Genomic DNA, 25,772 nt, shown 5'->3' with positions numbered 1-25,772 from the left:
CAAAGATCCGTGGGTATTTTTCTAGCAGCTGCAAAACTTAGCTGCCCCTCCGTACTCCTTGCTCACAGCCTGCTTTCACTTTCTGTTGAGAGAATGAAACTGGCCTCTGAAGGAGCAGCTGAACTCTTGACCGAGTGAGTAGTGGGGCATGCATCCTACGAGCCCCCATTCCCCCCTGTTTGGGCATATTCTTTGCTCTTTGGGGCTTTGGGGTCAGTTGGTTGCTGCAGGAGTAGGTAATGGCCTATATGTGACTCTGTAACACTCTCTTCCCAAGGAAGAATTGGTTTGGTTGCTTTAAATCTGTTCTGGGGGAACCAGTGAAGTGGGGGGGAGGGGTCTACATCCATCCCTTCTAGAAGTCCACTGGGACAATCTTGGCAGATTGACAACACTAGGGCTATTACCCAGTAAGTAACCATGAATAAAATGGTTTTTTAATTTTAATATAGCCCAAGTCATGTATATTTTTGATTCTGAAGAACAGTGGCCCTGGAATGGGTCTCTAAATTACTATTTTCCAGTTGGAATTCTTTTGTCAATGATCTGATAAGTGAGAGGCTTTCCTATTACTCATAATAAAGATTCTTCCAACAAGGGCACCAAATTGAAGGCAAAACGAAAATGAAACTGAAAAGCCTGCCTCTTTTACAGGGGTGACTTTGCAGGCAAGGAAGGAAGAAGAGGGGGTCAGCTTTTTAGGGAACTGAATCCACACCAACCTCTATGGTTTCTGTCCTGGTGCCCCAGGCAGGGGATGCCAGGGTCTGCACCCCCTTCCCCCAGTCTCTGGAAGGAGAGGGGTTCTAGTGCAGAGGCAGGGGTGGGAAGAAGAGCCTCAGCGCCCCCACAGCATGAGAAAGAAAGGTGGTATGAAGTAGCTTCTCCCTTTAAGACCCCACAGGGCACTCAGTTTGCCTGGAGTGTGTCCCTTACAAGGGGAGAGGGAGGGAAAGTGGATTTCCGCTAAGACAATTCCCTGCAGGAGGTATGAATGCATAAGGACAGCCAGTTGGCTGTTGTTGGACATGCAATCTTTTCTTCACTTCAGATCTGGAAAAAAGAAAATCCTCCATACCAAGATGACTCACAAAAAATGGTGGAAATATTCATTAGCATATTTTTTTAACCCACCGCCCAACATGGGCTGATACAGCCATGGGTGGTGATTGTGTTCACAGCGGAGGAGCAGCACCTTGTCCCAGACAAAGCCCGACACTCGTCTCTCAGTATTTGGCTTCTTGAGGACTGAAGAGACAAGTCTGAGTTCAGTAACACAACCACAAGGTAAGGGGCCTCCAGAAGCTAAAAGAGGCAAAGAGCGACCCTTTCCTGTGGCATCAGAGACAGCACAGCCCTGTTGACACATTGTTTCAAAACACTGACCTCCAGAACTATGAAAGAATACATTTCTGTTGTTTTAAGCCACCAGGCTTTTGAACTGCCCTAGGAAACCAAGATGAATTTCCAGAAATGAAAAATATATTATTTGTCATATATATATTTTTTTACAGTTTCCAGAAAAACTTGCTGACCTCCTGCTCTAGAGCATGGTAGTCACATGGATCTCAGGATCCCTTTTGTCCCCCAGTGCCTGAGACTCACAGGGAAGGGTCCGCTGATCTAGAGAAGGGGGAGTCAGTGCAAATGCCCACAGGAGCGAGGAGGGAAGGAAATAAGTAAAGGGGACAGAGAGGACTAGGGTCCCAGGAGAGGACCAGCTGCACCTGTGGGGGTGCTAGAAAAGCAAGATGTAGTGTGTGGTGATATGGTCTCATGTTTATAGAACAGGAAAAAAAGATACAAATACTCCCTACAAACATGCGTGAATGTATGTACACACATGTCTACATGTGACTTCAGAACTGGTGAAATGTGTTGAAGGATGTACATGAAGTTGAGGACCTGGATGCTCCCTGGATGGAGGGGTGGACGCTCCTGTGAGCAGGCAGGAAGCCTGGCCACACCCAAGAGGGGAAAGAGGCACACTTGAGATGATCAGTCCTGCTCTATGTCAATTAAACATGAGAAGAAAAAAAATGTAGAAAATACTAAACAGGGATGAAAAGGATATAATATGAAAATAATATAAATGTCAGAGCATTTGCTCAGCTTCACCCCTCCCCCAAGGGAACATAGCCTAGTGACACCACATCTCCTGCGACTTGAAAAGGAACTGGAAATGTGGATTTTCGTGTGAAATTAAACACTTTGCAGCAACCAAACACAATAGAAATAAATAATACCAATTCTATACCATCTCTTTCTGAAAACAGTGAAGGGACACTAAACACATCCTTGGATCACCTCCATAACAAACTGGTTTGCAACCTCTGATCTGGAGCAAATCAAGCTTGTATGTGCTATGTCCAGAATGGGGCCAGGGCCTTCTGGGTCCTCTGTGAGGGAGACAGAGAGGAGAAGAGGTAGCTGGCATGGATTGAGTGTGCCATGTGACAGGCCCTCTGATAAGATATTCACATGATTTTATTAATTAAAGTAGGTGTTGAGCCCATTGCACAGATGGGAAAACTGAGGCTCTGATGAGTAACTTTCACAGGATCATCCAGCTATGAAATGTCTGCCAAAGGTCAAGAGCCTCCTTGTAACTCTGATAACCATCTCCCCTCCTCCTTCTCTGCCCTTCTGGCACCTCCTCCTTCCTTCATCTTGGCCATGACCAAACCGGCTCACTGTCTTCTACTCCACACACCTGGCTGCTGGGCAGACAGGGCTCAGCCACATCCAGGCTGTGCACAGACGGGAGCACCATGTCCAGGCTCACAGATTAGAGTGGAGGAGGGGCTGCTGGGAGACTCAACAAACCTGCTGCTTCCCAGTTGGGCAACTGAGGCCCAGAGAGGGCACATGCCTTACCCAGGACTACACAGCAAGAACACCCATGACTCTCCTTCCCTAAGAACTCACTCTATCCCAGTGTACACAGCTGCTCAATCTTGTCCAACTCTTTGCGACCCCATGGACTATAGTCTGCCAGACTCCTCTGTCCATGGGGATTCTCCAGGCAAGAACACTGGAGTGGGTTGCCATGCCCTCCTCCAGGGGACCTTCCCAACCCAGGGATCGAACCCAGGTCTCCCACATTGCAAGTGGATTCTTTAAACATCAGAGCCACCAGGGAAGCCCAGGAATACTGGAGTGGGTAGCCTATGCCTTCTCCAGGGGAATCTTTCTGACCCAGGAATCAAACCAGGGTCTTCTGCATTGCAGGTGGATTCTTTACCAGGTGAACTACCAGGGAACCCCCTCTGTCCCTGGATCCAAAGCTGTCATTTCTCCTGAGAAGGAAATTGAAGATGGTTCTGGAAGGTTGGTGGGAATAGACTGGCAAACTGCGAGCAGGACACCCCCAGCCTCCCTCACGCCAGTGCCCTCCCTCACCCCTGCAGTGCCCACTGGGAGGCCCACAGGCTCCAGGGCTCCCCTGCAGTTGGAGTTCAGGGAGCTCTGTGAGTCCAGGGAGGTTCTCAGGTTTGCTCTATATTTCTCTTTCCAGCCTCAGCTTGTCCCAGGGTTTATTATCAGCAAAGGCGACGAGGCCCCTGATGGCAGGAAGCTGGCTGGGGCTCAGGGTGCTGGCCCTTCAGCCCTGGAGGCCTCTCAGCAAATAGTCTCTTGGAAACAGGGCAACTGTCCCTGTAACAGCCCCGAAACCCTTAGGCCCCTATCCTCCTGCCTCAGCTCCAGTCCAGGCCCCTCCTCCACGGAAGGCTGGCTCCATGCCTGCATCCCTTCTGGGTCAGAAGACCCCTACTGGGCTGCCTCAGGGCCACTGGGACCCTGGGATCCCCCCAGTCATCCCCACTCTGCCCCCACCCCCTCCCCAGTCATCTCCACTCTGCTCCCCCCACCCCCACCCCAGTCCCACTGCATCCTCAGGGCTGTCACCTCTCAGGGATCCTGCAGGGCCTCCTCTTTCAGCTCCTGCCCTTAAAAGGGGGCTGGTCATCCGTCCATCCCCACCCCCTCCCTGGGATGCCCTGAAAGGCTCCACGTCAGCCTCAGACACAGCATCCTTGTTCATTTCCTATCCCTTCTTCCCAGCTGCTAACCAGTCTCCCAGGCCAGGAGAATCCTCACAGGTAGGATTACTCCTAGATCTTTCCAGACTCCCACCTGGATGGCAGTTTTGGAACTTAAGAGCTCAACATTATGCTAATTTATTCTGTGTTTCTTCCATGATGCTCCATGATGCTCGGAGTCTTGCTGAGTTGGGGTCTCCCTTCCCCAATGCAGAAGAGTCACATGTGAAGGCAGAATTGGGGGAGGGGATTCCCAACAGTCCCTACTTCCCATGTCATCTTGTCCCCACGGCCTTGCTCTCACCCCATGGGCTCCTCCCTGTTCAGACCTGAAGCTGCCCTCCTCCAGGTGGGGCTGTGTCCCCGCAGATGGCAGCTCCTTCTAGTGATGCTTCAGGGAGGACAGGCCGGGACACGTGTCTCCAGGTTGCTGTGGAAGGAGGCCATGGGTTGAAGGTGGGTCTTGGGTCCCAGAGGCCCCACCCACGGGGGACCAGCTGACACGTGGGCTGCAGAGCAAAGTGCTCACACCCACAGCTTCGTTATTTTTATCTGGGGTTTACACTTTCTAGTCTTTTCACCGGAGAAGGCAATGGCAAGCCACTCCAGTACTCTTGCCTAGAAAATCGCATGGACAGAGGAGCCTGGTGGGCTGCAGTCCATGGGGTCGCTATGAGTCAGACATGACTGAGCGACTTCACTTTCACTTTTCACTTTCACACACTGGAGAAGGAAATGGCAACCCACTCCAGTGTTCTTGCCTGGAGAATCCCAGGGACGGCGGAGCCTGGTCGGCTGCCATCTATGGGGTCACACAGAGTCGGACACGACTGAAGTGACTTAGCAGCAGCAGCAGCAGCCTTTTCACCGTGGTTCCCTAGCCTTCGTTTTCTCATCCATAATGGATTATCAGACTTTCCTGGTGGTCCAGTAGTTGTTTCATGGAATGGGGCACAGGCTCAAATACATACCATGCAGCACAGCTGAAAATAATTGCATCAACAGTACAATCCACTACTTCTTTTCTGAACTCATGGGCTCAGATGTGCTCGTTATTCAGAATTTTTAAGTCAGACAGGTACATGGTGAATCTCCTCTATATGCCATAACACTAGGCCTTGTGTCTGAAAGCACCTTGAAATAAAACGCATTAGTGTTTTGGCAACTGAATTATAATCAAACATGTTAGTGCTTTGGCAACACAAATTGCCTCAACTTTGTTCAAGTCAAAGTTTGTTACTAAACAATTAAAAACTTTTTTTTTCAGTTTGGAGAGAGTTGAACTTGGCCAGGAGAAAACCATCACTGTAACCAGAGCTTCCCAGATAGCAATGGTGGCAAAGAATCCACCTGTCGGTGTCGGAGATGCAAGAGACAGGGGTTCGATCCCTGGGTCGGAGAAGTTATCCTGGAATAGGAAGCAGCTATATCCAGTCCGGTATTCTTGCCTGGGAAATCCCAGGGACAGAGAAACCTGGTGGGCTACAGCCTATGGAGTCACGAAGAATCAGACACGACTGAGCACATTCTTGTACCCTGTATGGCTGTAGATAATGGCATGTAGCGCAAAGAGGTAAAAAATGTGCGTGGCTTTGTGGCTAGACTCAACCCACCTTTGAGATAAGACAAGTCTCTTGACAAAGCCAAGGGTGACGGGTGGGGAGAGTAACAGTAGAGCAGCTGTGCTGTTTCCAGGTGTCTGGTTCTAACTCCACAGATTCTGAGCCTCAGCCATCACAGGGCCCTGTGTCATTTCCAGACATCTGACTTAATCCACCTCCGGAGCTAGGTCTTTCCCTGATGGGTCCTCAGCAAAGACCACTGCGTACTGGTGTTGGTGACATGCCTGACCATCACAGCACCATGTCCACCAATAGGACATTCACTTTGTCCATCTTACCCTCTTTGGACACCATATGGTTCTACCTCTACCTGCTGCAGCTCTTCTGCACTTGTGTGGCCTTCTCGCTGGTGGCCAGCATGGGCATTGGGAGCGGGGATGTGGGCAACTGGTCCATGGCCATCTGGTGCTTCTGTCTCTCTGTGAGTCTCATCATCTTCGTTGCTGAGTTGTGTAAGCTCCGTTCCCCCCCTGTTTCTTCTCATACCACCTCCTCGACTCCTACACCTGCTGTGCCACCCTCCTCTGCCTCTCGGCCTCCATCATCTACTCCATCACCTTTGTCCAGTTGCTGTTCAGTCACCACGTCATGTCCAGCTCTTTGTGACCCTGTGGACTGCAGCACGCCAGGCCTCTATGTCCCTCACTGTCTCCGGAGTTTGCCCAAGCTCACATCCAGCTGTGCAACATCCAGCTGCCCATCAAGGCTGTGCTCACCCTGCTCATCGTCCTCCTCTACATCAGTGCTCTGGTCCTCAGGCCACTCTACCAGTTCTATGAGAAGTTGGGTGGGAAGCCCCAGCGGTCCAGTGATGAAGACTGTATTGATGGGCTCACCTCGTACATGTACACCTGGGAGCGGTGACTGTGTGTGGCTGTCCTGACAGCCGTCAACCTGCTGGTTTATGTGGCCGACCTGGGGTAATGGGCCCCCAGCTCTCTGTAGGAACTAAGGCTCTGCCCAGCACTCCTGATTCCCTCCACTCATAGGAGGTATCCTCACCAAGCTCCGACGTCCTCTGACATCCTCAGTGGATGTGAACGTGGGCCAACTCTGGAGACAGTGAGGGACATAGAGGCCTGGCGTGCTGCAGTCCACAGGGTCACAAAGAGCCGGACATGACTTGGTGACTGAACAGCACCAACGTTGTCTGATATTCTCTTCCTGGCTCCCTGTTGCCGTAATGGTCCAGGAGCGAGTGACGACAACGAAGACAGAACACGAAATCTGGTGCAATGGGTCAGGGGACCTGCAGCCCCTATTGGACTGAGGTGCAGAGTCCACTCTGAGTCCAGTTTTTATTCCTAATTGCAGACTACAAGACTTGCTTTGATCTTATCTTTCTCAAAACACATGCTGTTTTAAGCACGTACTCCTAAATGTCGTGGACTTCATTGACATAGTCCAGATCTCCTTGTTTTTACTCCAGGCCGTTCCCTTCTGGGCCAGTCTCGGGGACAATCAGCAAGTACATAGGTAGTATTCATGCCTGGAGCCTACCCGGTGTTTCAAAGTCCATGCTTTCATGATCTTCATCATACTCCCTTCTGGGTCTGGCCTTGGGGTTTGTAACAAGGCTATTATTCTAAGAAAAACATGAAAGATAATCATTAACATAGTTTCTAAATATATGCTGCTTTTCCAGCTTCTATTTCTGTGGAATCACTCAAGGCTGGGTAAGTACATTATTAGGAATTCCCAGTAAATATCCCCCTTTTTATTTTTGCAGGCGTAGATACACCAATCGAGCAACTTCTTTCCTCATCAGTTCTTGGATGGTTTCTTTCAGTTTCTCTCATTCATCTGAGGATTAGACACAAAACAGTCAAAAATATACATCCTGATATTATAGTACTAAGCAATCCTCCTCCTAAAGGGATTTAGTTTATGTAAACCTTCCTCAATTTCTTAAAATAAGTTTCTGGGAGTAGCTATAAGTGAGCATTCTGCATATTAGAAATAATAGCCTGTAATTGGGAAATATCTAAGGACAGATTATTACAAACATGTCTTCTCAAATGTTTAGATAATTGATCCCAAGTATATGCACTTGGATTACATTTATGAAGTGTGACACAAAATGAAGAGATATTCCAATCACACTTAAGATGAATTTGTAATTTTAAATTTTGTACTCTGTCCCCTAGTAGGAGAACTGCATTTTCTAAATCAATCAATTGTCCATTGATTTCTTGGGCTAAGTGAGTTTGACTTCCTCAGGCAGAACTCGCATTTTGGTGCCACTGCTGTACAAATGCAGTCGTTTGTATAGTTTGAGGAAGTGCCATGCCGGCCACTGCCATGGTCATGGCTATAGCAATAGTTCTCATAATAGCTACTATAAGGAGTCCAAAAAACCTTTTGGAACGTTGCAGTACTTTCTTTATAATCTTTAAAAGAGCGTGCGTTTCAAGGGAGCCTTCCCAACGACTGGTTTGGTTTACTGGAAGCCGTATCCCCAATCTTCTTCTTAATATAACAAATGAGTGAAAGTGAAGAATTTAAGCAGGTATACAATTTTCAGTCCTGGCAAGGAAGTTCCTGTACACTTTCACTGATAGAAATTGTTCCTTTCAGGAGCACAAAAGGATCTCTCACGCAAGCCTGAATATAAAATGTCCAGTTTGTACTGGTATTAAATAGTTCAATTATTCTTTAAATAATTAAATTCTTTAAATAATTATTCTTTAAATTCAATTATTCATTAAATTATTCAATGAATAATTCATTTTATCTGAATAATATCCATCCCCAATTTGGAATTTTTTAAGACTTAAAGCTAATTTCAAAATCCCTCCTTGCCCTCTTCCTTGATCTAATTGCGGGAAGGGGGTGACTTGCCACTACCATGCAATATAATTGGATGATCTGAAGAGTGGTAATATTAGTATGGTTAAAGACTTGATGCACCTGCCAATGCAACCTTTTGTGAGGATAGCAGAACTGCTTTTGATGAAAGCAATTAGAGACTGCATACCCCTTAGGGGACCAGTCCCATACAATTTCATAGGAACCATTAATCAAAATTATTCCCTCAGTCCCGCTGCAATTATCCCACTGAATACGATCTTGTTTTTCAGTCCACAGCTTTTGATGCTCACATAAAGGTCTGTCCAATTTGGTGTCATTATGGGGTTCCCTGGTGGCTCAGATGGTAAAGCATCTGCCTGCAATGCAGGAGACCCGGGTTCGATCCCTGGGTCAGGGAAGATCCCTGGAGAAGGAAATGGCAACCCACTCCAGTATCCTTGCCTGGAGAATCCCATGGACGAGGAGCCTGGTAGGCTACAGTCCACCGGGGTCACAAAGAGTCAGACACGACTGAGCAACTTCACTTTGGGTTCTGAGTTGTTATAAGCAAAACTCAGACCAGAGAGAAGATGTAGCTGAACCTTAGTATAGTTACTATTTAAAGAACTAGTGGACAGCCAGGTTGCATAGACAATTGTAGCTGGTCCTATACAAGTTGGCCAGGATTCATACCCATAAGTAACACTGAAGGGAGTCCCTTCCTCTTGTTTAAAAAGAGGAAGGCGTATATCTATAGGTCCTGGTATCCAGGAAAAATAATTAACATAAACGGAGATCATAGAATCCCCCCAGTCAACAGGTTTTAGTAATGGGAAGCTAGGTATATACACCCAATAAGTTTAATTTTTAGATTCAGCAGTTGCTAAGGGTATACTCACCGTGGTGGTGATAAGAGCAAACATGGCAACAGCCAGATTGTTAGGAGTGACAGCATTCCCTTTATTTTCTAAGATCTCTTCTGATTTCTGTGTTAATCTTTTAATTTTTTAATCCCCAAGTGGGGATCTTGTTCCGATAAGTCAATGGGAGGGGAATCATTATCTTTGTCTGTTTCAGACTCAGGCCTTTGAAACTCATTACTGGGGGCTCAACGTCCCACGCAAAGCGTCTTTTCCGTGGCAGTTCACTCATGATATGGTTTCAGATGACATGAAGGAATCCAAAGGGGTGTTTCTGAATCACCTGGTGAAACACAAGTGAAACCCCTCCCCCAGGTTGTCAGAGTCCCCCTGTGCCATGAGCGTGTTACTGGATCCACCACCAAACAGGGGGTTTGGGGTTAATTTCTTTTTGTTCCTTTTTAAAATGTCATTCTACTGCAGTGAAATCATTATCTTGATGCGAAAATTTAAAATAAATAATGCTTTATATAATTTTTGCTGTGGAGGAAGTGACATTCCATTTCCCACCTTTTTGTTTTTGTAACATTTCTTTAAGAGCTCTTTTAGCTCATTTTGCAATATCTTGTCCTTGGGGATTATAGGGAGTTCATGTATGATGTTTTATAGACCAAACCTTTTAAAAAATTCCCAAAAGTAGAACTAGTGTAAGCCGGGCCATTGTCTGTTTTTATATTTTGTGGGAGGCCCAAAGTCGTAAAGCAACTACGCAAATGTGAAATAACATGTTTTGTAGATTCCCCAGAGCAAGCAGTTGCCCAGATAAACTTCGAGTCAGTATCAACCATGACGTGTACATAAGCAAGCTTTCCCAAGGATGGAATGTGAGTTACCTCCATCTGCCAGATCTGATTTGGCTTCAGGCCACGGGGATTAACTAACTCCCAAGGCTTCTGTTGGAGATGTGGTTATCACAACTGTCTGGCATGTAGGATAAGTCCATACAATCTGCTTAGCTTGAGCCCAAGGGATATGAAACTTGGTTTTTAAATATTTGAATAACAATGTTTCAGATCATGAAAGGCTGATGCCTCTGTAAAGGCTAGAAATAAAAGGGCATTGGCTTGATCATTTCCGAGATGGTTGGATGTCATCACCGACTCAATGGACATGAGTTTGAGTAAACTCCGGAAGTTGGTGATGGACAGGGAGGCCTTGGACAGGGAAGCTGGCATGCTGCAGTCCATGGGGTCGCAAAGAGTCAGAGACAACTGAGCGACTGAACTGAACTCTGTTAAAGGCCCTGGTAAATCAGTATGAGCTGGAGTATGAGTAATGTAGAATGGAAACTGTTGGTATCTAATCACCTTTTGTAAATTTGTAAAAAGTGTATATAATGTGGATGGGATAGTATCCTTAATAGGTGCTGTTTCTATATGTTTAGTGACATGTATAGAATATTGAGAATCAGATAAGATGTTAATTGTTTGGGGAATATTTTGTAATGTGTGTTTAATAGCCAGAATTTCTGCTTGTTGTGTAGAATATCCAGGTGTTTAAATAACTAGCATAAATGTGCCTGTATATCCTGTTTTTCCTCGGCTAGTGCCATCTGTAAAAATAGCAGGAGCTGAGGGAATGGGGTTGACACTAGTAATTCTAGACAAAATCCATCTTGTTTGTTTAAAAAACTATAAGATAAGTAAATCAGGATAGTGGCTGTCGATTTGCCCAACATAGTCAGCTAAAGCAAGTTGCCAAGATAATGAATTTGTGAAGAGAATGTTTTAATTCTTTAGTTAGTGTAGTGCAAATAAGGCAGGAATCATGTCCAGTAAGCTGTTAAACATGCCCTCTTCCTTTGAGAATTATAGTGGCTATCAAATCTAAATAAGAGGTAATAGATTTTGTTTGTGAATTGGCTAAGAATAGCCATTCAACTATTAAAGGAGTTAGCGTAATCAACCTAGTGGGGCAATGAAAGGTTGGGAAGAAAAACAACTGGAGAGGCGCCAAAGGGTCTATTCTGTCTATTTGGCATTTTTGTACAGCTTGTTCTATAATTGATAGTTCTTTCTCAGCCTCAGGAGTTCGCTGTCGAGAGCTATTAAGCTCTGGATTCCCTCTTAATAGAATAAATGGGATAAAGAATAAGTTGGAATCCCTAACTTAGGTCGAATCTTGTTAATATTGTCTAGTAATTTTTGTAAGTCATTTACAGTTTTAATTGAGTCTCTGCGTATTTGCACCTTTTGTGGTTTGATTGTAGTATAGGTGACTATATTTCCTAAGTACTGAAAAGGTTCAGTGTATTGTAATTTATCAGAAGCTATATACAAGCCAGCAAGCACACTCCAAGCATTCCTTTAGCTTTAAAAACAATTCCTTTAGGCTATCAACTTCAGGTAAGGCACATAATATATCATCCATATAATGAATGATATATGCATGAGGGAACTGTCGTCACACTGGGTGTAAAGCCTTGGTTACAAAATTTTGACAAATGGGGGGCTGTTAAGCATACCCTGAGATAGTACAGTCTATTGAAATCTTGTATTGTGGCTCCTTTAAATTAATGAAAGGAACTGAAAAGGCAAATCTACTTTGATCATCAGGGTGTAAAGGACTAGTGAAAAACAATCTTGAAGGTCAATAACAAAAAAATGCCAATTTCTTGGAATCATACTAGGATTAGGTAGGCGAGGCTGCAAAGCACCCATTGGAACAATAATAGCCTTAACAGCTCTCAGATCAGTAAGCATTCTCCATTCACCAGATTCCTTTTGTATAACAAACACCAGAGAATTCCAAGGGCTAAAGCATTCAATAATACGTCCCTTGTTAAATTGTTCATTACCTAATTCATGTAAAGCCTCCGATTTTTCTTGTTTTAGAGGCCACTGCTCTATCCACACCCACTCCGGTGTTCTTGCCTGGAGAATCCCAGGGACGGGGGAGCCTGGTGGGCTTCTGTCATGGGGTCACACAGAGTCGGACACGACTGAAGTGACTTAGCAGCAGCAGCAGCAGCAGCTCTATCCACACAGGTTGATCAGTTCTCCAATTAAGAGGTATGGGTGTGGGTAGATTAATATGAACAGTGGCCACTAATGAAGAGGGGGTGGTTTGAAATCTTGAGTAGTCAAAGGATAAATCTTCCTTGTTGATTTGTGCCCAGCCCCAATCCTGGTATATAACCTTGACTGAACATAATTCAGCGACTGGCCTCGCTATATTGATTTGGAGGAATATGTATCTCAGCATGTCATTGTTCCAAGAGATCACGACCCCATAGGTTGACAGATGTATCAGCAATATAAGGTTGGATAGTGGCTGGTTATTTACCAGGCCCTGAACAAGACAATACCATAGCGCTCTGCTTTAGGCCCTGTGCCTGTCCCAGACCTACAATAGATATTGGAGCAGGCCTAGTCAGCCATACTTTAGGCCAATGTTGAGAGCTGATGATAGGAAACATCGGCTCCAGTATCTATTAAACCTTGAAAGTTTTTGCCACTTGTATTGACTTGTTAGGTGGGTCTGGATTCTACAATTTTTTCAGTGAGAAAAATACCAGCCTTTCCTGTGCTTCCAAATCCCCCAGAGCTCTGCTTTTTGTCCGAATGTCCTATACCCACATAAGGTAGAATTAAAAGCTGAGCAATTCTTTCCCCTTTAGAAACCTTCCAGGGAAGAGCAGCAGAGGCCACAACCTTCAATTCTCCTTCATAATCACTGGCTATAACTCCGGTATGAATTTGAACTCCCCAGGAAGTCAGCCCTGATCTTCCTAACAATAATCCCACCCCTGTGGAAGCAGTCCCAATATTCCTGTTGAAATAACAGTTGGTGTCTCTCCAGGAGTAACAATAGTATCCTGACTGCTACTTATATCAAGGGCTGTGTTTCCTTGGGTTTCTGGGTATAATTCCATGACATAGCATGGGAATTCTTGTCGTGGTCTGGATGCGGGTGGGAAAAGAATTTCCAGACATAAGACAGAATGAGAGGGAAATCAAGTTTATTAGAATGGGAGACACTGTTAGAACAGCGGGCCAGCTCAAGGGAGAACCAGCATTGAACAGGGGTCCTTAGTCCACTTTTATGCCCAGGGTACAAGGAGTGGGATGGGGTCTTGCAGGTCATTTGCTGATTGGATGAGGCACGTATACTGGGTGGGGGAAGAGTAAGGCAAATACCTTCTCCCTGTGGGGCAGCAGGGAGACAGGTTATACTGCTCAGGAGGACCCGAAATCCATTAATAGTTACAAGATGGGGGCGGGAAGGACGACAAGGGTCTGGTTTTTCCATTCCTGCACTGCAAGACCCTCCTTGCTTTTATCTGCTCTTTTGTCCTTGGGTCACCACTTTCCACCCTCTCTTTATTTTTAGGGCTAATTCTTTGGCCCCTTTTGATACTCTGCTCATGTTTGTCTACCTATTTCACTTCTCAGGCATTTGGGAACCCAGTCTCAAGGGAAAAGGGGCGATGACCACTCTGGCTTCTTCAGGCTGTACAGGGGCGTCGTGGGGTTCTGGGTTCCCTTTGCCTGCTCTCTGTCTGGGTGCATTTACAGAGGGAGATGAGCGTCCATGGAATGATAAGGTGACTTGTTTCAGCATTGTCTAGGTGTTGGCCAGGGAATATCCTTGTCATACTACCACTTGGAGATTTGTTGCATTCTGGAAGAAACAAACTTAACAAGAAAGTTAAAGGTACGTGGTCCAAAGATTAATAGAAGTAGAAAAGCTGCTCAGGGGCTACCAGGAGAACCAGAACCAGACATTGGTTCATGACGTTAATGTTTCTCTAGGTACGAGAAGATGCAAGAATTTGGGCTCATAACATTTTTACCTGAAAACATCTGACTATCTGAAGGCTGGTTCTTCTGGGTTTTTCCCAGAGCACAGAGTGCCTTATTTCTGATCTCCACCCTGAACTCCTTTCAGGGGGTGTTGAAAGTCAGCAGCTTGCAGTGGTCATGATGTAATCTTTGTAGAGACAGCTGGCAAGTACCAACTTCCAGTCAGCAGGGTCCCTTCATAGCCTCATTTTTGACCATGTTTGGGGGCCATCTCATGGCCATTGTGTCCCACGGTGCTGGGAAGGCTCATTCCCAGGTCTAGGGAAGATTCCATCGATGGGCCACTCAGTGTGCTACAATTGGACCAGGCCTCGCAAGTAGCAAAAGTCTCTGGACCACTGTCTTACTAGCCTCTTGGTCCATGAAAATATTCCCTCTTGTTGCTTCTTCCCATATCTAGAGTTACATTATTACAATCATTGATCTTATATGGAACTGCATATCAGCATTATATCACAGGCTCAGTCACACATTTGTTAAAGTAAGAAATAATCTTCTGAAACAAGTGACATAGAAAATAATATAGCCATAGCTAGCAGTTATTAGTAAAGTCATAAGTAAGAATTATAAGTCAAGAACTTTCATTAGGTAAAGCCTGGTATACCCCAAGTCATCTGACTTCATTTGTTAAATGACTATCAGTTCAGTTCAGTCGCTCAGTCGTGTCCGACTCTCTGCGACCCCATGAATTACAGCACGCCAGGCCTCCCTGTCCATCACCAACTCCCGGAGTACACTCAAACTCGTGTCCACAGAGTCGGTGATGCCATCCAGCCATCTCATTCTCCATCGTCCCCTTCTCCTCCCGCCCCCAACCTTTCCCAGCATCAGAGTCTTTTCCAGTGAGTCAACTCGTCACATGAGGTGGCCAAAGTATTGCAGTCTCCTGGTTGTACATTATGGAGCATCTGATCTTTCTCTGAAGATTGGTTACTGAGATAAGCCTTAGAAACAAACTTAGAGTGTCCTTTTTAATAACTTAATTAAATCTTTTAGAAATATCACATAACAAGGAACTGACTCAGCAGTGAGTCTTAGTAAACACTAGACCTTAATTAACAAAACTAGAAACTTAGTTTAGCAATTTACAAAACTTAATATTCAGTGATTTTTCATTATGGAGGCATTAACCCTGTAGCCAGGAAGGCTTTAACCCATCAAATAAAAATGAGGTTTGTCAGGGAGCTGGGAAAAACCAAGCGGCCGTCTTGGATTTCCCATAGCCCTGACTCTGATTTTCAGCTATTGTTCACCCATTTTTAATTCCCCAATTTAGGAGTAGACTGTTGCCATGTTTTAAGGACATTAGGATAGCACAAGTCTAACAGTGAGGGGTTAGTTTTTGTATAAGCAGAATGAGCTTTTACATGTACCATAATCTTAAATAACGTTTATTTACTTTACTAAAGTAACAAAAGATTTTAAAAACAAATATGAATCACTTAAAGGCAAAGAAATTCATAATCTGTTATTGAAAGAAACAGAAAAAGAAAACTTTGTTCTCTTAACATAGACAGTAGACTAAATTCCAGTCTGTTACCAATTTACCAGATAGAAAACAAACAAAATTTATCAGTTAGTCTTATAAAAGTCTTTTCCATAAATCTTGAAGAACTAGCAGTATTTTTCTAAAGGCATGAGAGTGAAACCGTACAAGGCATGTTTAAAATCTAATTAAATTATAATTTACAAAGCAGCCTGGTCATTGCTGTGACTTGTAACACTTTAACATGATAACTAGAATTATAACTGACAACACTTTACCAGGACATATCAGATTTTCATGAATTTCACATAATTTCTAGGATACCTATATAAGTAACATCACCCATACAGCATAACCTGAGAAGACTCATCACTCCTCCAACAATATTTTCCATGCAATTTAACATGTCAGATGAACTCAGGTAGTTTAATAGCTCTTTGGGATGTCTCAGGGGCCCTCTGAAGCATCCCAAAGTCAGCTAGAAGTAAAGCTATTTAGGCAGTTTTGTCAATAAATATCAAAAGGGTTTATAACACTTAGTCTGATAGAATCATATAGATCACTGTGAAATAATATATTCACTTAGCCAAGGTGACAAAGAAGATCAAAGGTAAACATAGAACAGATCTCTTCAGAGGTAAAGAAACTTAAAATCCATTATCAAAGGCAGTTCAACATCTCAAGAAAACTTTTATTTATACACAAAACTCTTCCCTTGGGGTCCATTTTCCATAAAACCTTCTTATCACTTTCTGTACCCATTTGTTCTCCCATCCTGGAACAGCCACCTGGTAAGTCAGACCTACTTCCTTTTCCCTTCATAAAATGTAACTTCATTCCTCATACCTTCTTTACTGAACACACACATCCTACTTTCCTTAAGCAACCAAGAATTGACCTTTATATTAGCATTCTATAGATTGGTGAACATAAATACCAGTGATAATTTCTAAAAAAAATTCTATCGAACTTCTCAGGATGGCATCAAACATTATTTATTAATAGTCCGCAATCTTTAGTTTCTCTGTAAGTTAGTATTCAGTAATGAATGTTTCAGAGTCTTATTTTATTTGGAAATGACCTAGCTATTCAATAAACTTCTGTTACTTAGTTTAGCACAACCCTAGAAATTCAAGCTACCAAAATCTGGAGAAACTGTTTTAGACAGATATTTTTAATCTTAATAGAGTTTATCGAAAAGTTCATATCTCATTTACATTTTTTTGGAAGTTTTTTCACTCGAGGTACCTTCCTTGCTGACAAACTTGTGACAGATATAACAATATAACAATATTTAACTTATAATAAACTTAGGTACAATGAAAATATGTTTAATGTTAATGGCTCTTAGACATGTCTATATTAGATTAGCAAACAAACATTAATACTAGATATTTAATATTGAATATTTCCCAGTTCAGGTGAATCTGAAATTCAGTTAGGTTAATTTCTCTCGTACTTAGAATTGTCTGATTTGTAAGCGCTTATTTTTTTTAGGCCAATTAAATTAGAACTCACAACTTCAGCAATATTATCAAAAAAAAAAAAAAAAACAACAACAAAAGACACACACTGAGACATACATAAATCCAGACAGACAGACAGAGATTTCATAGTTTTCTGTTTGAGATTTAAAATGTCTCTTTGAAACAGCCCCTCCTTTTTTTTTCTTGAAGTTCTAATTTGCCCAAGCCTGAAGTCTCAAGCAAAGTGGACTGTGTATTTCAGGGATATAGAAAGAGTAACCTCAAGCTTTTCCCGAGGCAGGGCTTTTAACAAGCTGCTGGTGCTGCTGCTAAGTCGCTTCAGTCGTGTCCGACTCTGTGCGACCCCATAGACGGCAGCCCATCAGGCTCCTCTGTCCCTGGGTTTCTCCAGGCAAGAAACTGGAGTGGGCTGCCATTTAGCAAGCTAGTCGATTCTAATTTCACGTGCAAAAAGAACCGGTTTTGCACTTCCCAAGAAAAAAATTTTGTTTTAACCAGTTTTCTCCGGAGTCTAAAGAATATCATGGCCATCCTGTGTCAAAAAGTCATTTTTCCTTTCTGTAGTCAGAGTTTTACACCTAAATTATAGACCAAATATGCTCAAATTGACTCTGATATCAGGGGCAGATCAGTTGATAAAATTCTTGGATTGTCCCTCTGGTGGGAAGTGAGGTCTTTGTCCCATCAGAAGAATCTGAAGGGTTAAGGAAACTTGCAGGAGTGGGGGAAGCTTGATCCTCCCCACCCTGAGAAACAGGAGTAGTTAGAAGGGAACTTTTTAGGATGTTTAGGAGTGGGGGAGACTTAGATCCCTCCCCACCTGAGAGAGAAGCATAGAGGAGGGTTTTTGATCCTTCAGGCTTTTGAATTTAGGAGAAAGACCTGGATCAAAGGGAACCTCAGAATTCTTTCCTAGAGATCACGTGGCTATGAAAGGCTGAGTAGGGGTTGTCTAGGAAATCTGATGGAGAGAGACAGAGGGGGACAGGAGATAGGGAGGCAACAGAAAGACACATTTGGCATGAGTCCCTCAAATCCAGATTCTAACTGAGGGCCATGAAGGACTGAACGTAAGGAAATTCTGAGTCCTTTCCCTGCTTTTGGCAAAAGCTAGTGTGCCATTCAGAGGCCACTTTTTTGGGGTCCCCTAGTTTGTACTGGGGCCAGGCCTTTTGCAGGGTCAAAATTTTCCAGTTTCTGAGAATGTAGCCAAGGGGTGAGTCTGAGAGAGGCTCCCAAGACACACCACAAGCCATCCTTAGCCTACATGCCGTAGGACGGGGGTACTGAGAATCACCGACTGGCAAAAAGTCGTCCCTTTTGGCCTCAGTGACGTCTCCGTGCAACTATTGACACAAAAATAGCCGACATTCCCAACAGTCACGTCCGACAGTGAGCGGTGACCTCTGAGAACCGTGCGGCTAAGGCACCACGTGACCTGGGCAGAGACAGACAGAGGTCCCTGGGAGCAGCTGGGTGACTCACCACTGGGCGATTCCCTGAAACGTGGAAGGCACTCTTGGGATGGCTCAGAGGCAACACCCGGGCTCCTGTAAAACAATCCGGACCAAAAGGGAAAGAAGGGAAAGTGACAGAGAAGAAGCCTGCAGAAGCCACCTTACAATGCTATGGGGGAGCGGTGGCCAGGGGACAATGGTCTGTCTCTGTTTTGCTTCAACCACTATGTGCCTGACACGATGCACGGAAGTTGTCTTGCTGGGGCGGATGCCCGTGTGGCCTGCTCCGTTCCACGTCCTCCTTATCCTCACACGGGAGTCTTCACGTGGTAGGCACCCTAATGGCTTTTAAGTGCCTGAGCTGTGCCCACACAATATTGGTTGGCCTAGTCCTCAGCTAGAAAGAAGACAAAGGAGAGACCCTCACCCATTCGGGTGGCAGCTACTGGGGCTCAGTGAGCTGTTGGGGCCTTTGGAACACACCAGAGGGTAAGCCTGGCCAGAGTTCCTCAGTTGCTTCCACAGCACTTGCCGGTTCGCAGAGGGTCCCTATGAGAAAGGAGGAGGTGGGGAAGAGACCCCAAGTCCCCATATAGGCCACCAAAAATGTCGTGGCCTAGGTGTGGGTTGGAAAATAATTTCCAGACATAAGGCAGAATGAGAGGGAAATAAAGTTTATTAGAATGGGAGACACTGTTAGAACAGTGGACAGGCTCAAGGGAGAACCGACATTGAACAGGGGTCTTTAGTCCACTTTTATGCCAGGGTCCAAGGAGTGGGATAGGGGTCTTGCGGGTCATTTGCTGATTGGATGAGGCACGTATACTGGGTGGAGGGAAGAGTAGGGCAAATACCTTCTCCCTGTGGGGTAGGAGGGAAGACAGGTTATACTGCTCAGGAGGACCCAAAATCCATTAATAGTTACAAGAAGGGGGAGGGAAGGACGAGAAGGGTCTGGTTTTTCCATTCCTGCACTGCAAGACCCTCCTTGGTTTCATCTGCTCTTTCGTCCTTGGGTCACCACAATTCGGACTGTTATTGTTGCTGGCAGGAGTAGTTGGGGAAGACATCTGTGGAGTCTGAACAGGACAGGTTCCCTTGTTTGATGGGACTGGGAGCTTGCCCTGGGAGCCGTTTCCCAAAAGGGGGGTGCCATCCTTATGAAATTTAGAACGGCATTGATTTGCCCAGTGATTTCCTTTTTTACATTTTGGGCAGAGGCTGGGAACATTCCCCTTTTGTGAATTACCTTTTTGAAAGTTCCCTTTTTTGAACTTACATTCAAGCCTAGTATGTCCAGGTTTCCCACAATTAAAACAAGTGCTGGGGAATTTAGGAAGTTGTAATCTAGCCATAGCTTGAGCTAATAAATCCGCTTTAAAGGATTCGGTTCCCACTCCCTGGCATAGCTTAACATAATCATTTAAACTAGCTTTTCCTTTGAAAGGGTTCATTACTTTTTTGCAATCAATGTTAGCATTATCATAAGCCAACAACTGTAATAGGACGTCTGCTGCCTCGGCATCTGTGACTTGCTGGCCGATTGCCTCTTGTAATCGGGCAATAAATTCAGTATAGGGCTCCTTGGGCCCCTGGACAATTTTTTGAAAGGAAACAGAAGTCTGGCTTTTTGACTCTATTTTCTCCCAGGCCCTCAAGCAACACCTTCGCAATTGTTTTATGGCCTGATCGTTCATATGTATTTGATCTTGTACTCTCCCCCATGGACCTATCCCCATAAGTTGTTCCAAGGAAATAGGGATATTATGAGTCTGATTGTGTGCAGCCAGAGTCTCAGCATGATCCCGCCACCAAGTTCTGAATTGAAGAAACTCCCCTGGGGCCAAGACTGTTTTTGCTAATGCCAACCAATCTGCTGGAATGAGGCGATTGCCCTCCGCCACACTCTGAACTATTTCTACCGTGAACGGGGAATTCACACCATAATTTTGTATTGCTTGTTTTAATTCCTTTAGGATTTTAAAAGGAAAAGGCTCACGAACACCCTCATAGACTCCATTAGGGTTGTTAGGATTGATACCAAGAGCTACACTCTCACGAACAGTCCTAGGAAAGGTAGTACGAAAAGCCTCTAAATCTCCTTCCCATTGTGCTTGTAAAATTCCTTTCTGTATGGATGAAAGGTGAGGACTGGGCATAGACTCTCGACTGAAAATGTTTCCTGCAAAAGCAGATGGTAGGGGTGGAGGACTGTGGGAAGGAGGTGGAGGGAAAAATCCCTCACCACCCTCCTTGGGAGCCGAGGGAGCGGGTTTTACAGATGGCTTGCCCTTTCCCTCTGGCTTCACATACCCTGGACTTTGAGGCTTTTCAAAAGAGTCATCATCACTTTCATCAAAAGAATCAGAAGTCTCTAAAAGTTCCAGTACTGACTTGATCAATGCCCACGTACTCCAAATAGAAACAGGGAGCGGAGTTCCTTTTGCATGTTCTTTCTTCAGCTCAGCTCCAACCTTTTCCCAGGCTTTTAAAGCTAAGGTCCCTATTAATGGGAACCAGCAGCAGCATTTATCCACTGCTTGTAACAATTCTAATAATTGCCCTTCACTAATAGAAACTCCTCCCGCTTTCAAGAGCTGTCTTAATAGACAAATATACGGGCAATAGTGTTCTGCACTCTCAACATTTCCCATTTTAACCCCAATTAAATGCCTGAAAGACTTACCAGTGGAGATTTCAGAGGCCTCTCAACCGTCCCAGGTTCTGTGTCACTGTAGTTTCACTTGCACTCGTAAAGGCCTTTTGCTCCAGCGCCACACTGGGTGCCAATTGTTGCCTTAATGGTCCAGGAGCGAGCCACGAGAATGAAGACAGAACACAAAATCCGGTGCAATGGGTCAGGGGACCTGCAGCCTCTACTGGACTGAGGTGCAGAGTCCACTCTGAGTCCAGCTTTTATTCCAAATTGCAGACTACAAGACTTGCTTTGATCTTATCTTTCTCAAGACACATGCTGTTTTAAGCACGTTCTCCTAAATGTCATGGACTTCGTTGACATAGTCCAGATCTCCTTGTTTTCACCCCAGGCCGTTCCCTTCTGAGCCAGTCTCGGGGACAATGAGCAAGTGCGTAGGCAGCGTTCATGCCTGGTGCCGATCTGGTGTTCCAAGGTCCATGCTTTCATGATCCCAGTCATACTCCCTTCTGCGTCTGGCCTTGGGGTTTGTAGCAAGGGTATTATTCTAAGAAAAACATGAAAGCTAATCATTAGTATAGTTCCTTAATGCATGCTGTTTTTCCAGCTTCTGTTTCTGTGGAACCTCTCAAGGCTGGGTAAGGACATTATTAGGAATTCCCGTACGGCTCCCTCCCTTCCTTCGCCCTTCCTCATTCTCCTTTCTGTTCCCCTCCCTCCTTCTGCTCTGTCTCCTTCCTGTTTTGTGTGGCTGCCCGCACCCTGTTTTGCCTTTTTCTCTTGCTGCTCCCATCTTTTCACATTTTCTGCTTTTTACCCCTTTTCTGGTCATCCTTGGTGTTTTCATCTCCTGTGTCCTGACCACCTCTCCCTGTTTTCCTTCTTCTGATCCATCAGGACCTGAGACTCCTTCCTCCTCTGCCCACCGCCCCCTCCCACCTCCTAAGGTGCTGACTCCACAGCACACAGCCCTCTGTGCAGCTGTTCACAGCCTGGGCCTCTGGTGGGGCCTCATTGCCAAAGCGTGCCTGTCCCCCTGACGGTGTGGGGTTGTGTCTGGCTTTGGGGGTGGGGTGGATATATAGGGATTGGGCCCTGTCTCAGAGGAGAGGGATGTATCGTGTGTCTCCCCTTTACATTAAAATGAAATCTCTGGGGGTCAATAATTTCCAGTGGGCAAGAGTCTTGAAGCAGAGACCCTGGGTCCCTGGGTCCCACCTGGTGCTCAGCCCCACCTGAGATTGGCTCATTAAACACTGGCTGCCTAGAGGGCATCTTAGAGGAAGCTGGAGGTTAATGCCTTCCATCCCAATACTCTGGGGAATCAAAAAAAGGAGCCAGTAGAGAACCCAAGGTCTCGAAGACACCTGTCTGCAGTGTTGGTGAGGGGCAGTGATGTAGCCCCCCCATCTCAGTGATAGAAACATCATGTCCTGCCTCTGCTGGGAGAAGAGCATGGCCACTGCAGCCTTCAAGGTGATGCTAGCCTGGAGTTTTTTTCTTATCTCCTGTTCAGGGAGTCAAAAACAGGGCGATCCTGTTTTTAAAGGGGAAGTCTCTTTTCAAATTTTCCTGAGCAGGTGGTTTAGGGGGTGAAGTTTGCTGCTTCCATCGTCATAGTAATTGCAGCGCCTGACTGTGAGGTGACGCATGTTTATTTCTGTGTGCCAGGTGCTTTCTGCTTCTGCTTCTTGTTTCTCTGAGCCTCAAGCGTACTACAATCTATATCAGTGTATATTATTTTTAAAAAATTTCTGAAGCTTCTGGTTCCCATCAGTCCCTGCAGTTAATCACAGAGAAAACCCTTGTCCCTTTTCCCATATTGATAATGTCCTTTGTAATCTCAATAGAAAGATGGAAGGAAGAAAAAAACTCTGCGGCGAGAGACGCCCGGCTCCCGGCGGCGCAGACGCGAGAGACGCCCAGCTCCCGGCGGCGCAGACGCGAGAGACGCCCGGCTCCCGGCGGCGCAGACGCGAGAGACGCCCGGCTCCCGGCGGCGCAGACGCGAGAGACGCCCGGCTCCCGGCGGCGCAGACGCGAGAGACGCCCGGCTCCCGGCGGGCGCAGACGCGAGAGACGCCCGGCTCCCGGCGGCGCAGACGCGAGAGACGCCCGGCTCCCGGTGCAACCGACCACGTGCAGAATCGTGGCTGAGAGGAGCTGCCCCGCACCCAGGGTTAGGGCGGTGGCCGAGAGGAGCTGTACCACATCCAGGAGGAGGTGGCTGCTTGGGCACCGGAGGGCCGAGAGGAGCTGATCCACATTCAAAGCAGGAGGGGCAGCCTTGAGGAGATACCCCTCGTCCGAGGTAAGGTACAGCGGCTGCGCCTTGCTGGAGCAGCTGGGAAGAGGTACTCCACGATCAAGTGGAATATAAGAATCCAGTGTTCTGGGGAGGAAGGAACAAGATGGCAGAGGGATAAGACGGCGAGACCACTTTCTTCCCCACAAATTCATCAAAAGAACATTTGAATGCGGAGTAAAGTCCACAAAACAACTTCTGAATACTGGCAGAGGACATCAGGCTCCCAGAAAAGCAGCCATTGTCTTCTAAAGGAAAGAGAAGAAATCAAGCTCCACCCACCAGAACACTGACACATGCCTCCCTAACCAGGGAACCCGGACAAGTCACCCGTCCAACCCCACACACAGCGAAGAAACTACATAATAAAGAGAACTCCACAAACTGCAAGAAGAGGGAAAGGCCACCCCAAGCAAAGCAATATAAGCAAGATGAAGAGGCAGAGAAATACCCAGCAAGTAAAGGAACAAGATAATTGCCCACCAACACAAACAAAAGAAGAAGATATAGGGAATCTACCTGATAAAGAATTTCAAATTTTGATGGTGAAAATGATTCAAAATCTTGAAAGCAAAATGGAGTTACAGATAAATAACCTGGAGAAAAGGATTGAGAAGATGGAAGAAAGATTTAATAAGGACTTAGAAGAAATAAAAAAGAGTCAATATACAATGAATAATGTAATAGATGAGATCAGAAACACTCTGCAGGGAACAAACAATAGAATAACAGAGGCAGAAGACAGGATTAGCGAACTAGAAGATAAAATTGTAGAAATAAATGAAACAGAGAAGAAAAAAGAAAAACGAATTAAAAGAAATGAGGACAATATTAGAGACCTCTGGGACAATGTTAAACGCTCCAACATTCGAATCATAGGAGTCCCAGAAGAAGAAGACAAAAAGAAAGACCATGAGAGAATACTTGAGGAGATAATAGTTGAAAACTTCCCTAAAATAGGGAAAGAAATAATCACCCAAGTCCAAGAAACCCAGAGAGTCCCCAACAGGATAAACCCAAGGCGAAATACTCCAAGACACATATTAATCAAATTAACAAAGATCAAACACAAAGAACAAATATTAAAAGCAGCAAGGGAAAAGCAGCAAATAACACATAAGGGGATTCCCATAAGGATAACAGCTGATCTTTCAACAGAAACTCTTCAGGCCAGAAGGGAGTGGCAAGACATACTTAAAGTGATGAAAGAAAATACCCTACAGCCCAGATTACTATACCCAGCAAGGATCTCATTCAAATATGAAGGAGAAATCAGAAGCTTTACAGACAAGCAAAAGCTGAGGGAATTCAGCATCACCAAACCAGCTCTCCAACAAATGCTAAAGGATCTTCTCTAGACAGGATACACAGAAAGAGTGTATAAACTTGAACCCAAAGTAATAAAGAAAATGGCTACGGGATCGTACTTATCAATAATTACCTTAAACGTAAATGGGTTGAAATTTTCAAAAAGGCTAGGAAACAATTCTTATAGCCATCAATAGTTCAGTGTTGAGTTCATGAATAGTTTTTAAAGTTTGGGACAAACTGTAGTATTTGCTATTTGAAGTACAATTTGTAATTGGCATATTACAATGTAACATTGGTCTTCATTTCCAACTTAAAACGCCTAAAAATGCCTAACAGATTTTTAGATTTGTGAATTTTAGTTGAAATGTATTTTACGATTTACTAAACCTGCAGAAATATTGAAATATTTCAGAGAACTTATTCACTGTACATTTAATTTATTTTATTTATAAAAGTTATGAACTGTAGAAAGTTTTACTTGTTGGGTCAAATGCTTGTTGCTTCAAGTGCTTGTTGCATTTGAAGTGCTAGTTACAAGAAAATCAAATACCTTCAATGTATAAATGCTATTAAGTTTTTAAAGGACTCTGGAGTATAAGTAAGTTTGTTTAAAGAAATTTAGTCTATTCAACCTGAATCAGCTCTGTCAAACATTAATTAAAAGCCTCATTTTAAAAAAATAAATAAATAAATAAATAATGGTGGTGGGAGGGAGGGTTGGGAAGCTGGCTGGAGGTGGTGAAGTTTATAAATCTAATTAAAAATGAAGTTGCATTTCCATTTTCCAAATCCACCCATCCACCAGCGTACTGTGTCACTAGACATTATGTACGATTTTACTTTGCGACAGAAACCATTACATTTAAAAATTCATTACAGCAAGGTGAGTT

The 25,772-nt window shown here is 44.8% G+C and overlaps 1 protein-coding gene across 1 annotated transcript; it reads left to right on the top strand.

Moving 5' to 3' along the window:
• The first annotated feature begins 15 nt into the window (after nt 1–15).
• LOC148774565 (uncharacterized) lies at nt 16–24,078 on the top strand. Its single transcript, XM_088829635.1, has 2 exons — nt 16–134; nt 23,117–24,078. Exons 1-2 carry the CDS (start codon nt 94–96, stop codon nt 23,421–23,423), a joined length of 348 nt encoding a protein of 115 aa, XP_088685761.1. The 5' UTR covers nt 16–93; the 3' UTR covers nt 23,424–24,078.
• The last annotated feature ends 1,694 nt before the right edge of the window (nt 24,079–25,772 follow it).

The sequence above is a fragment of the Moschus berezovskii genome, chromosome 21, assembly GCF_049115385.1.
Source record: "Moschus berezovskii isolate FMDL1 chromosome 21, NW_MosBer_1.0, whole genome shotgun sequence".
Classification (NCBI taxonomy): domain Eukaryota; kingdom Metazoa; phylum Chordata; class Mammalia; order Artiodactyla; family Moschidae; genus Moschus; species Moschus berezovskii.
The sequence above is the reverse complement of the archived record's forward strand: the minus strand, read 5'-3'. Positions and strand labels throughout refer to the sequence as shown.

Coding starts and splice junctions, on each gene's coding strand:
- LOC148774565 (XM_088829635.1), top strand. CDS start 94: ATGAAACTGGCCTCTGAAGGAGCAGCTGAACTCTTGACCGA. Junction 135..23,116: donor GCAGCTGAACTCTTGACCGA/GTGAGTAGTGGG, acceptor TAATCTCAATAG/AAAGATGGAAGGAAGAAAAA.